The 13079-nt window shown below is 46.0% G+C and overlaps 1 protein-coding gene across 1 annotated transcript; it reads right to left on the bottom strand.

Moving 5' to 3' along the window:
* Positions 1–2418: 2418 nt before the first annotated feature.
* XB5942349.S (provisional ortholog of immunoglobulin superfamily member 8 S homeolog) lies at positions 2419–12269 on the bottom strand. The gene is made up of 6 exons (XM_018233655.2): positions 11914–12269; positions 9848–10222; positions 9027–9491; positions 6965–7387; positions 6451–6858; positions 2419–6357 (listed from the first exon to the last, which is right to left on the bottom strand). The coding sequence occupies exons 1-6, from the start codon at positions 11984–11986 to the stop codon at positions 6236–6238; spliced, it is 1866 nt and encodes a 621-aa protein (XP_018089144.1). The 5' UTR covers positions 11987–12269; the 3' UTR covers positions 2419–6235.
* Positions 12270–13079: the final 810 nt, after the last annotated feature.

Genomic DNA, 13079 nt, shown 5'->3' with positions numbered 1-13079 from the left:
ATCAGCTCCCCACCAGCCCACTAAATAGTAACTTCCTATGGCATCTTATCGCAGCCCTTCTGGCATTTGCCATAACCCACAACTGATCTGTATAGGTTACCCTTTAAAAAGGAACAGTTACACCAAAAAATAAAGAGGTACAACTGAGTGTTTCCTTCAGAATAACAACTATTGTGTATGTAAATAGTAGCAACGGAGCCAACTGAAATAGGGCTAAATGCACAGGTTAAACAGTAGATACACTCTGTAGAACACCATTATACTCTATAGAGTTGATGGCTGCCCCAGGGCTTCACAGTAGCTTGTTTATACACTCATATACATCTATAGTAGTGTGCAAGCAACACTATATTTTATTTTAATTACATTAAAACATTTTCAGTTTTTGGTGTTACTGTTCCTTTAACCATAAAAAATGACATTTGTATTTGTGGGGTTCAGTATTTAAATAAGTACCAGCACTACAGGCATCCCCATGGGGCAAAAATTCTGCAAAGATGCCAGATATGGCGGGGACAAGATCATCTGTTATAACCAATAACCTTCAAGCACTTCTTATTATGGTATTGGGTTATTAAGGGGTTAATGCAGTGGGGAGGAGCAGGAATAATGTCAAGATAAGGCAGTTCGCCATTCCTTCATTCATTTCCCAGAATTCAGAGAGAGATTGTGCCACTGCCTCAGGCTGAGCCAAAAAGGACCAAGGTCTGATCAGCATATGGGGACGAATATCCTCTTGGGAACCTTACTCAATAGTAGACTTGAGGCTGGAGCTGGGACTAGAGTTCTGGGCATGAGAAAGACTCAATGTCAAGGTGTTTTCACTTCCCAATGAGCCTTGGGCCAGTGGGAAAATTTGTCAGAGAAATAACTATATACCTGCCCATCCCAAACATGGTGTTTTGATGACAAAGAAAGCATTAAGTTTGGTGAGAAGAAGTGTCCATAGTGGGAGCTAGCGCTAAATAGTAATCAAGTGATGTATTTTAATATACACCCGAGTGTGGCAGAGATATGAACACACACCCATACATAAAGCAAGTTACCCAACCTGGGATTTGTCAAGGCAAGATCCTAGTGCCCACCCAATCGTTGTCTTAGTCTACAAGCCAATACCAATATATATATACAAATGGACTACCCAGCAGAGAGGGACAACACTGTAATAGTGAAATGGTCATACTTGCTACTCATGGTTCTTCCAGTTAGCAGAGGAGTTCCAGTCATCCTGGGAGTCACGCCAATCAGTGGCTCCTGTAGGTCAGCTAAAGAAAATGGCCTTTCCATCTGACCGAACCCTGGGCTTGACAAACTCAAGCAATATATTAGGGTTGAGTCATTCTGACGTATGCCGCCATTGCAGCTCAACCGAGTAGTCATGGAACATGTGGACTCACTCGCATCAGGAAGGGCCTTGGGGAGGCTCCCTGGGTTGGACTCAGAGTTGGAACCCAAAGTGCTATTGTGGGGAGAAGTGAGCCTTAGGTTCATATTTTCAAGCCATTGTCCAGCAAATCAAGTTGGGAGTTCGCCCTCCTATGCTGAGCCATTCGACCCAAAGGATCCAACCCCTAAAGAAAAATTATGCAATGTGGTATACGGAGTCCAGTGTTGCGAGGAGTGCACAGATCTATACATTGGGGAGACAAAACAACTGCTCACCAAGCGAATGGCTCAGCATAGGAGGGAGAACTCTACAGGGCAAAACTCAGCTGTCTTTCTACACCTCAAAGACAAGGGACACTCCTTTGAAGAGTAAAGCACTGCGTATCTTGACAGCGCTATATAAATAAATGATGATGATGATGATGAAGATAGCAAGGTCCAAACATTGGATAAAGAAGACGCTGGTTTGAACGAGGCGTGAAAGAGGCAATTCATGTCAAGGTGGAGAAACTATCCCTGAACAGAGGTGGGGGCCTTCGACACCACCTGTCTGCTACATACAATCTTCATTGATTACTCAGCAAGTCCAGTTGTTTTTTAGATTTACCTATACTAGATATACTCTCCTTGGGTGATTCCTATCTCCTGTTTGAGAATATCCATCCATATAACTCCTCCTACCCCTCCATACAACTCCTACCACCCCTCTATGTCTCCCTCTAACTACTCTTATCCTTCCATATGACCTCTAAATATAACACCTCCTATCCTATCTTGTCTCCCTATAACCCCTCCTATCCTTCCCTGACTCCTCCTATCCCTTTATATGTCTCCCTATATCCCCTCCTATCCTTTCCTCTGACTCCCCTTATCTCTTTATATAAGTATCCCTATAAGTCCCTCCTAACTCTCCATATAATTCTGCCCTCCTAATGTTTCAGGGAAAGTAATCCAGTAACTCATGAGGTGGAGGAGTTTTGGGGCCCCACAGTGTGAGTAGGAGACAGGATGGGGGGGCAGTAATACAAGGCATTAGACACATACGAGAGATTTATTACATGGCCCAGAAATCAGCATTTACATTCAAAGAGACAAAGCCCCATGTTACTGTGCCCTCAGCAATATGGATTGTACACACAAGCTAGTGTTTTAGTCCAGAATACATTAAGGTTGCACAGCATCTCAGGGGCCACACACACACAAATGCTCAAGACCCTTGCAGGGGGATGCTGTAAGGGTGATGGGTCTAAGTGCTTTGGTTCCACAGTCCCTCTGGCTGGTTCCTCAGGGGTAGGACACAAGTGGCAAGCCCATTATAAAGGGATCAGTGGTGGGGAAGAACAAAATCATACATATACATAATCCGCATCAGCATTTCTTTTCTACATTGTAATAAAAAAACAAATCAAATTACAATTAACACAACAAATCTCAATAAACAAACATGTGGTTTCAAGTAATCCATCCCAACCCAATACATGGATTCCACTAACCTGTATTGCTCCCACATCCCCCTGCACTCACCCCTACATGGAATGAAGAATGATGGAAATAGCTCCAGCTCCAGGAATTATTTGGTGATGGGAAAAGGGCTGAAGGAGGTGGAGCTCAGAGAAAAACAATGGGAACTCAGATTAAGGCGGGGCACATGCAAAGGATATGGTGTAATAAACTCATTCCAATAACAATTCTAAACCGATTCACAGAACAAAACCCAATGGGGAACAAAAACAGAAAATCTTACATCTAAGTAGTAGGATGATAGAACAGCGGCATAATGGGGATGTGCCAAGTTCCATGTGTCAATAAAGGATATGAGGCATATTAGGCACAAGAATGCCTCAAGTACCGAAAAAGACTAAGGGGAACCTTGGAGGGCGGATAACAAATATAAATAGAAGGGTGGGGTACCCAAGGGAGGTAAGATGGACAAACCAAGTACCAAGAGAGTATGTAGAACCTCAGAAAAAAGAACAACACTGAGAACCAAGAGAGGGTAAGGAGAACCTTAGGGAGGGGGAAACAACTAAAGAGAGATTAGATGGACAAGCCAAGTACCAAGAGAGGGTAAGAAGAACTTTAGGGAGAGGGACACAACCAAAGAGAGATAAGATGGCCACGCCAAGTACCAAGAATGGGCATAAAAGACCTTGGGAAAAATAAAAAAAATACACCAAGCACAATGAGAAGGTTGGTGAACTCCACATGACAGAAAAGCACCAACTGCCAACTACTTGCTTGCCATGGTCCGTATATTCAGGCTGAGCAAGTCAAGTCTATTCAGCAGATAAGAAAGACACACCAATTACCAATAGGGACTAGGACAACCTTAGAAAGAACAAATCTACAAAAACCGTCACACCATAAGAAGAATAGGCTGGTACAGGGGCCACAAACAGTGCAGATCCATGTACCCAATGTGCTTCTAGTGAAGGTGAGCCCCAAAAAGACATTCAACATGCTATGTGCCATACAACAGGCCTCACCCTTTTACATGGGGAGCACAATAGTATTAATATGAGACTAAAGGTCCCAAGCGGCATATTCTTCTACAGCTTATGGACTTTCCTTCATTGAAATATTCACGTCACCCAAGTGTAGACTATCCCTTGTAAAACATGTACAAAAATAGCTGCCCGAACAGACTTGGGAAATATGCCAAGGTCCAATATGCAGTGGCTTACTATAGGTCAGTGATGATGTGCATGCACAGATAATGGAATGGTTTGGGAGCAGTTGATTGGAGATTGCACCAAGAACTGCTATGTGCAAAGGAGTGGAGGCCCTATTATGGCTGATTGACTGGAGACCTTGTATACAGCTTCTATTCTGCTCAAACAATCCCAGAGTGGGATTAGAGAGCTGCTGTGGGTGGTTGACAGGACCCCTCTTATAAAGTCAAGCCTTGTAGATTAATCAGAATGGGTAAATTAATTAATATTTTTATAGAGCTGCTCTCTTGTACAGTGTACAGATGCCTCTTGTAGCTGTGGGCAGTAAAGGCCCCTTGTAAAGTCACTACGGGCAGTGAAGGCCTCTTGTAAAGTCACCACGGGCAGTGAAGGCCTCTTGTAGAGTCACTACGGGCAGTGAAGGCCTTTGTAGAGTTACTATGGGCAGTGAAGGCCTCTTGTAGAGTCACTATGGGCAGTGAAGGCCTCATGTAGAGTCACTACGGGCAGTGAAGGCCTTTGTAGAGTCACTACGGGCAGTGAAGGCCTTTGTAGAGTTACTATGGGCAGTGAAGGCCTATTGTAGAGTCACTACGGGCAGTGAAGGCCTTTGTAGAGTCACTATGGGCAGTGAAGGCCTCATATAGAGTCACTACGGGCAGTAAAGGCCTATTGTAGAGTCATTACGGGCAGTGAAGGCCTATTGTAGAGTGACTACGGGCAGTGAAGGCCTCTTGTAGAGTCACTACGGGCAGTGAAGGCCTCCTGTATTGTCGCTTTGAGCAGTGAAGGCCTCCTGTAGAGTCACTATGCACAAACAGTCTGAGCTTCTCGGAAACAGCCTGCAGGTTAATATTTTACAGCATCCACTAATGAAATGAAATATCTTAAATTGATCCTTCATATTACAGCACTATGTGTCCAATTCACAGGTAGAGTATCCATTCAGCCGAGAACTAGAAATGGCTGTGCAGTCGGAGTGGTAATATTACATGGCAGGGAGGCCAGGGAATGGCAGAGGCTGTGCAGTCGGAGTTGTATATATTATGTCAGGGAGGCCCAGGAAAGGCAGAGGCTGTGCAGTCAGAGTGGTATATTTAACATGGCAGGGAGGCCTGGGAATTGCAGAGGCTGTCAGTCGGAGTGGTATATATTATGTGTGAGGCCCGGGAATGGCAAAGGCTGTGCAGTTGGAGTGGTATATATTACATGGCAGGGAGGCCAGGGAATGGCAGAGGCTGTGCAGTCGGAGTTGTATATATTATGTGAGTGAGGCCCGGGAATGGCAGAGGCTGTGCAGTCGGAACTATATATACTATGTCAGGGAGGCCAGGGAATGGCAGAGGCTGTGCAGTTGGAGTGGTATATATTAAATGGCAGAGGCTGTGTAGTTGGAGTGCTATATATTACATGGCAGGAAGGCTGGGAATGGCAGAGGCTGTGCAGTCGGAACTGTATATACTATGTCAGGGAGGCCAGGGAATGGCAGAGGCTGTGCAGTTGTATATATTACATGGCAGGGAGGCTGGGAATGGTAGAGGCTGTGCAGTCAGAGTGGTATATATTATATTATGTCAGGGAGGCCGGGAATGGCAGAATCTGTGCAGTCGGAGTGATATATATTATGTCAGGGAGCATAGGAATGGCAAAGGCTGTGCAGTTGTATATATTACATGGCAGGGAGGCTGGGAATGGCAGAGGCTGTGCAGTTGGAGTGGTATATATTATGTCAGGGAGGATAGGAATGGCAGAGGCTGTGCAGTTGTATATATTACATGGCAGGGAGGTTGGGAATGATAGAGGCTGTGCAGTTGGAGTTGTATATATTATATTATGTCAGGGAGGCTGGGAATGGTAGAGGCTGTGCAGTCGGAGTTGTATATATTATATTATGTCAGGGAGGCTGGGAATGGCAGAGGCTGTGCAGTCAGAGTGGTATATATTATATCAGGGAGGATAGGAATGGCAGAGGCTGTGCAGTTGTATATATTACATGGCAGGGAGGATAGGAATGGCAGAGGCTGTGCAGTTGGAGTGGTATATATTATGTCAGGGAGGCCGGGAATGGCAGAGGCTGTGCAGTTGGAGTGGGGTAATGTACAAGTGCTGTCAATAAATGACTTCTCATTAGCAAAAATCACTGCTCCAGACTCAGGGGGTTCTGTTTTGGCCCCAGTTCATCTCTTGCGGCCCCTGAGGTGTCTCATGTAGCAGCAGGTCACAGTAGCAAGAATGAAGATGCCCACAAACAGGGCACTAGCCACCCCAGCAACCATTGGAATAAGCAGCAAGTCCTTGGCTGTAAGAGAGAGAGAGAAATATGAGGTAGAGTAAAAGCAACAACCCCAATGCCCCTATATTATTAATACTTACTGAGCCATGTGGTACTTACCCCGAGCATAGGAATAGAGAGTGATGGAGTTGGACCTTGCAGTGGCCGCATTGTACCAGCTCAGATCGGGATACTGGAGCCAGGCAGTGACAGCACAGTAATATTTGCCTTCATCCTCTGCCTGGATGTTGTACATGCGCAGTCGGTAGCACCCAGGCCCCACCTTGTCTGTACTCAGCTCATCCCCAAATGGGCGGAACCATGAATCAGACACACCCTCGCGGTTCACTGAGGCTACTAATCGGCCTGAGGTCTCTTCTGGATTCTCCCCGGGGAGCTCCGCCCACCAGGTGACTGCAGTGTGAACAGACTGAGGCGTATCCACGGTAACGTTGCACAGCAGAATGGCGGTGTCCCCGCGGTGTAGTGTGGGCGATTGCAGGGTGGTGCGGGCACCCAGTGATACGTCTGAAAAATACAGAAAGAACTGTGTCACTGGCATTGGTTATTGCACTTGTGCTCCTTAGAGGGTGCTGCCATACCGCTGCCATAAACTACAGTTAAGCCCACTTACCCTGTGTCCTAATTGAGACCCCCACACTCGGGGCAACTTTCTGCGCCACTTCTTCCAGTCTGGAGCCAGCGTGGGACACCAACGCTTTGACACGGCAACTGTACATTCCCACGTCCCCTGGCTGGGCCGAATGGATACGGAGTCGGTAAGTGCCAGGTAAGGGTGGCAGTTTCTCTAGGGAGATGTGCCGGGTGCCCCCCTCGTCCCCAGTGTAGCGCCCAGCCAGAGTCACCAAGCCATTGTGGCTAAGCATCGCTACCAGCTGCTCCGGGGCATCCTCGGTGGCTTTCATGAGCCACTCGACAGCAAATAGAACATCCGGGGGTTGCCGAGCGGAAAGGGACACATCGCACCACATTTCGAGCACGTCCCCAGAATTGATAGTCAGCTCCCGGGGGCCCGACGACACTTTCAGCTGTGACTCTAAACAGAACAAGAGACAGGACTTAATGCTTGTAGGGTGAGAGAGCCCATCTGTGGCTAGCACTGACATCACATACACACCCCAGAAGGACAGAGATGCACTTTGCTTGGACTGTGCAGTCGTTTTTTACCCCCAAAATTTCTGCACCATTACACCTTTTAACATAGTATTACTAAGGCTATCCTGGGACACTTTCCAAATGGTCTTTGTTTTTTTATGGATTTGAATAATTTTACTTTTTGTTCAGCAGTTTGGTATTTTAGCAGCTATCTGGCTAGTGGGTCAGTTTAATATACATTAATATAGGGGGTCAGTTTAATATACATTAATATAGGGGGTCAGTTTAATAGGAAAAGTAAGCATAGGCACGCACTTCTGCGACACACCAGGTGGATACAATTTTGATCTTTATTCCATAGGTTAAAATCAAATGTCCTGACTTGTTTTTTACCTTCTTGTTCCGAATTTGTGCCTATGATTACGTATCTCTACGCACCCAGGTCAATTCCGATGCAGGGTGAGCTTTGATTTTCAGTAGGAATATAGGAACATTTACTTTTTTTGGATAGAGCCGTCTGGGTTTTTTCTGTTTGGGTCAATTTAATATACATTAATATAGGTGGTCAGTTTACCCTAGCAACCAATCAGTGGTTCAAATGAGAATACTGGAATATGAATAGGAGAGGCCTAAACAGAAACTTAAAGAATAAAAAGTAATGTAATAATATTAGAATTGTAGCATCACACAGAAATGGGGTTAGTCTTTCTTCTCGGTATTTTCTCTTTTACTGCCACCCCCCCTTATATATTTATATCCCCCTTAACTGTCTCTTCTCCAGTGTAACCAATCCCAACTTGTCTTTCCCCATAACTGATCCCTTCCATTCCCTTTATCAGCTTAGTCGCTCTTCTCTGTACTTTCTCTATTTCATTACTGCCCCTTATATATTTATATATAGTGATCATATCCCCTTATATATTTATATATAGTGATCATATCCCCTTATATATTATATATAGTGATCATATCCCCTTATATATTTATATATAGTGATCATATCCCCTTATATATTTATATATAGTGATCATATCCCCTTATATATTTATATATAGTGATCATATCCCCTTATATATTTATATATAGTGATCGTATCCCCCCTTATATATTTATATATAGTGATCATATCCCCCTTATATATTTATATATAGTGAGCATATCCCCCTTATATATTTATATATAGTGATCATATCCCCTAATATATTTATATATAGTGATCATATCCCCTTATATATTTATATATAGTGATCATATCCCCTTATATATTTATATATAGTGATCATATCCCCTTATATATTTATATATAGTGATCATATCTCCTTATATATTTTTATATATAGTGATCATATCCCCTTATATATTTATATATAGTCATCATATCCCCTAATATATTTATATATAGTGATCATATCCCCCTTATATATTTATATATAGTGATCATATCCCTCTTATATGGTTCTCCAGTGTAACCAATCCCAACTTGTCTTTCCCCATAACTGATCCCTTCCACTCCCTTTATAAGCTTAGTCGCTCTTCTCTGTACTTTCTCTATTTCATAAGTACTAGCTTTAAACACTCACCAATGGTCTGGATGGTGACTTCAGCCAAGACAGATCTTTTCTCTGCAATGCTCTGCCAGGTCCCGTCTGGATCTTGGATCCACTGGGCCGCAGTGCAGTGGTAGGTGCCGGAGTCCTGGGGGTGGGCGTGAGACAGCACAAGCTTAAAAGTACTGCTGTCTGATTTCTCCACTCGCAGCTCCCCCGTCTGGTAGCGCAGGGAGAAAGGTTCTGATTGGGCAGGTTCTACACTGAAATCCCTCTGTACTGAGACAATGTCCTGCAAGGTCTGGCGACCCACAGGGGCCCCCGGTTTTGTGAGGCCAAAAGAGACAGAGAGGTGAGTGTGTTGTTGGGAGTCGCTGACAGCTGTGCAGGTTACGTACAAATCAGTTCCCTCTGTTAATGTCAACTGCAAAGGGGTGGCCGGCGCAAGGCGCCCCCTGAGGGCGGATTTGTCTGAGACTTGCAGCGTATCTGGGAGCACTGGAAGAGAAAGAGACAGCAGCTAGCGCCCAATACACTTGCCCGAAGCATCGTGTGACTCTAAGTGACATGTGACTAAAGGTGGCCATACACGGTCACACGATCTGACCTGAATTATAATCCAATCTCTACATGTATGGCCACTTTAAGTGTGCATTAGTGGGAGTGTAAAAGTGAGAGAGCAAAGTAACTTGCAGGAGCACCAAGGCAGCTTGCATGAGTGGCCATATCCCCTGAGTGTGAGTGGCAGTAACACGAGTGTGAGTAGTGGTATCACATGAGTGTGAGTGGTGGTATCACGTGAGTGTGAGCTGGGTATCATATGAGTGGCGGTATCACATGAGTGAGTATAGTACCTTTGAGAAGTACTTTGTCGCTGTAGGAGCCAAGGTACTTGGCGTCAGTGGTGGGGGTGTAGCATTCATAGACCCCGGCGTCCTCCTCTCTCAGTCGCTTAATACGAAGCTCCACGTGGTCCCCATCCACTCGGTGAATGTAGATCTCCCCGCTCTGCACCCGTGCAGCATACACCGCATACGCAAACTTGCTGTCCTTGGTGCTGACGATGGCGATGGAATGATCAGGTGCTGCTGGCCGGTACATAAACCACTCAAAGTTCTGCAGGCTGGGGCCCTCATACTCACTCACATTACATGGGATGGACACCGACGTTCCCTCCACTCTGTATAAGGGCCCCGAGGGGACCCTCACCTGCCGACCGCTGCACAAACCTGTCAATGCAAAGACACGGGTGAGGGCAGATACAGTGGCTACACTTACAGCTCCTACAGTGAAAACTCCCAAACCCACTGTAGGGAGAGCAGACATATATACAGTCATATATAAAAGTTTGGGAACCCCTCTTAATTCTTTGCAGTTTTGTTTATCATTGGCTGAGCTTTCAAAGTAGCAACTTCCTTTTAATATATAACTTGCCTTATGGGAACAGTAGTATTTCAGCAGTGACATCAAGTTTATTGGATTAACAGAAAATTAGTGCATAAATGTGGGCACCCCAACAGAGATATTCCATCAATACTTAGTTACAAATGTAACAGCCTCTAGACGCCTCCTATAGACTTTGATGAGTGTCTGGATTGTGGATGTGGCTATTTGTGACCATTGGTCCATACAAAATCTCTCCAGTTCAGTTAAATGTGATGGCTGCCGAGCATGGACAGTCTGCTTCAACTCATCCCATAGATTTTCCATCATATTCAAGTCGGGGGACCCCAGAATATTGTACTTGTCCCTCTGCATAAATGTCTTTGTAGATTTCCAAGTGAGTTTAGGGTCATTGTCTTGTTGGAATATCCGACCCCTGCAGCCGAACTTCAACTTTGTGACTGATGCTTGAACATTATCCTGAGGAATTTGTTCATATTGGGTTGAATTCATCCGACCCTGGAGTTAAACATGGGCCCCAGTAGTCCCTGAACTAGCCACACAGCCCCTGAACTAGCCACACAGTCCCTGAACTAGCCACACAGCCCCTGAACTAGCCACACAGTCCCTGAACTAGCCACACAGCCCCTGAACTAGCCACACAGCCCCTGAACTAGCCACACAGTCCCTGAACTAGCCACACAGCCCCTGAACTAGCCACACAGCCCCTGAACTAGCCACACAGCCCCTGAACTAGCCACACAGCCCCTGAACTAGCCACACAGCCCCTGAACTAGCCACACAGCCCCTGAACTAGCCACACAGCCCCTGAACTAGCCACACAGCCCCTGAACTAGCCACACAGCCCCTGAACTAGTCACACAGCCCCTGAACTAGCCACACAGCCCCTGAACTAGCCACACAGCCCCTGAACTAGTCACACAGCCCCTGAACTAGCCACACAGCCCCTGAACTAGTCACACAGCCCCTGAACTAGCCACACAGCCCCTGAACTAGCCCCACAGCCCCACAGCATGATGGGACCTCCACCAAATGTGACAGTCGGTAGCGGGTGTTTTTCTTGGAATGCCGTGTTCTTCTTCCGCCATGGAAATGTATGCACCCGTCTCATTTTGTTATGATGAATATTCTCTGTTAATCCAATAGACTCAGCCAATGATAAACAACTCCAAAGAATTCAGAGGGGTTCCAATTGTTTTCATATGACTGTATATATAAATATATATATATATATAAATAGAGAGAGAAGCAGTGTGTATATATAGGTATATAAATAAATAAAGAGATATATAAATAGAGAGAGGCAGTGTGTGTATATATAGGTATATAAATAAATAAAGAGATATATAAATAGAGAGAGGCAGTGTGTGTATATAAATACAGAGATATAGAGAGGTATATATGTATATATATATATATATATATAAATAGAGAGAGAAGCAGTGTGTATATATAGGTATATAAATAAATAAAGAGATATAGAGGGAGATGGAGTGACACATGACAAGAGACTGACCAATAGCGAAGAAGAAGCAGAAGAGCAGAGTAGGGGCCCCGGGCCCGAGCAGTTTAGGCCTCATTCTCTTCATCTCGTTCCCTGTCACGACGGAAATTCCCTCCTAGAAAATGTAACAGTCCGGTGGCTCCTCCCTTCAGCTGTTAGCAGGGCGTGTGAAGGGCGTGTCACTGTCTCCTGCGTCACTGCGCGCCACTCCTCTCACAGATCGGCGTCTCCTCCCCACTACGTTCAGAGAGTAAACGCTTTTTCCCAGCATTCCATGGGCTAAACAAGCGCATCATGGGAAACCGTCTCACCACCTTCCTGAGGAAAACGAGCGCTCGCAGTCTTTCCTCTTTTCATTATCCACTAGAGGGCAGCATGTCCGCGCATGCGCTTCTTCTGGCACCGCCTGCTGGTCTAAATTAGTGACAGTTGTGGGACTGACATCTTTCCCTTCTGTGGGAGGGGCACTAGGGCTACAGACTGACCGTCCTGTCCTGCAATGAGCAACTCTTTCCTCATCACGTGACACATCAGCCAAACCATCAGCTGCTCTAGTTGCCTCTATATTCTCTGTCCCTCACCTTCCTACCTCTTATCCCTAGTCTGCCTGTCACTCACACTAACCCCTCCCCTGAGGAGCCAGACTTCACCTCCACACCTACTTGTACCTCCACAAGGTCATATCTCTCCTTATTATAATTGTACAGCACTGAGCCTGCCTGTCACTCACACTAACCCCAACCAACTCCCTCTCCCCTGTGGCACCGACCCATTCCCTCTCCCCTGTGGTACCGACCCATTCCCTCTCCTGTGGTACCGACCCATTCCCTCTCCCCTGTGGTACCGACCCATTCCCTCTCCTGTGGTACCGACCCATTCCCTCTCCTGTGGTACCGACCCATTCCCTCTCCTGTGGTACCGACCCATTCCCTCTCCCCTGTGGTACCGACCCATTCCTCTCCTGTGGTACCGACCCATTCCCTCTCCCTGTGGCACCGACCCATTCCCTCTCCTGTGGTACCGACCCATTCCCTCTCCTGTGGTACCGACCCATTCCCTTCTCCTGTGGTACCGACCCATTCCCTCTCCTGTGGTACCGACCCATTCCCTCTCCTGTCCGGTACCGACCCATTCCCTCTCCCCTGTGGTACCGACCCATTCCCTCTCCCCTGTGGTAC

This window comes from Xenopus laevis, chromosome 8S, assembly GCF_017654675.1.
Source record: "Xenopus laevis strain J_2021 chromosome 8S, Xenopus_laevis_v10.1, whole genome shotgun sequence".
Taxonomy (NCBI): Eukaryota; Metazoa; Chordata; class Amphibia; order Anura; family Pipidae; genus Xenopus; species Xenopus laevis.
The sequence above is the reverse complement of the archived record's forward strand: the minus strand, read 5'-3'. Positions and strand labels throughout refer to the sequence as shown.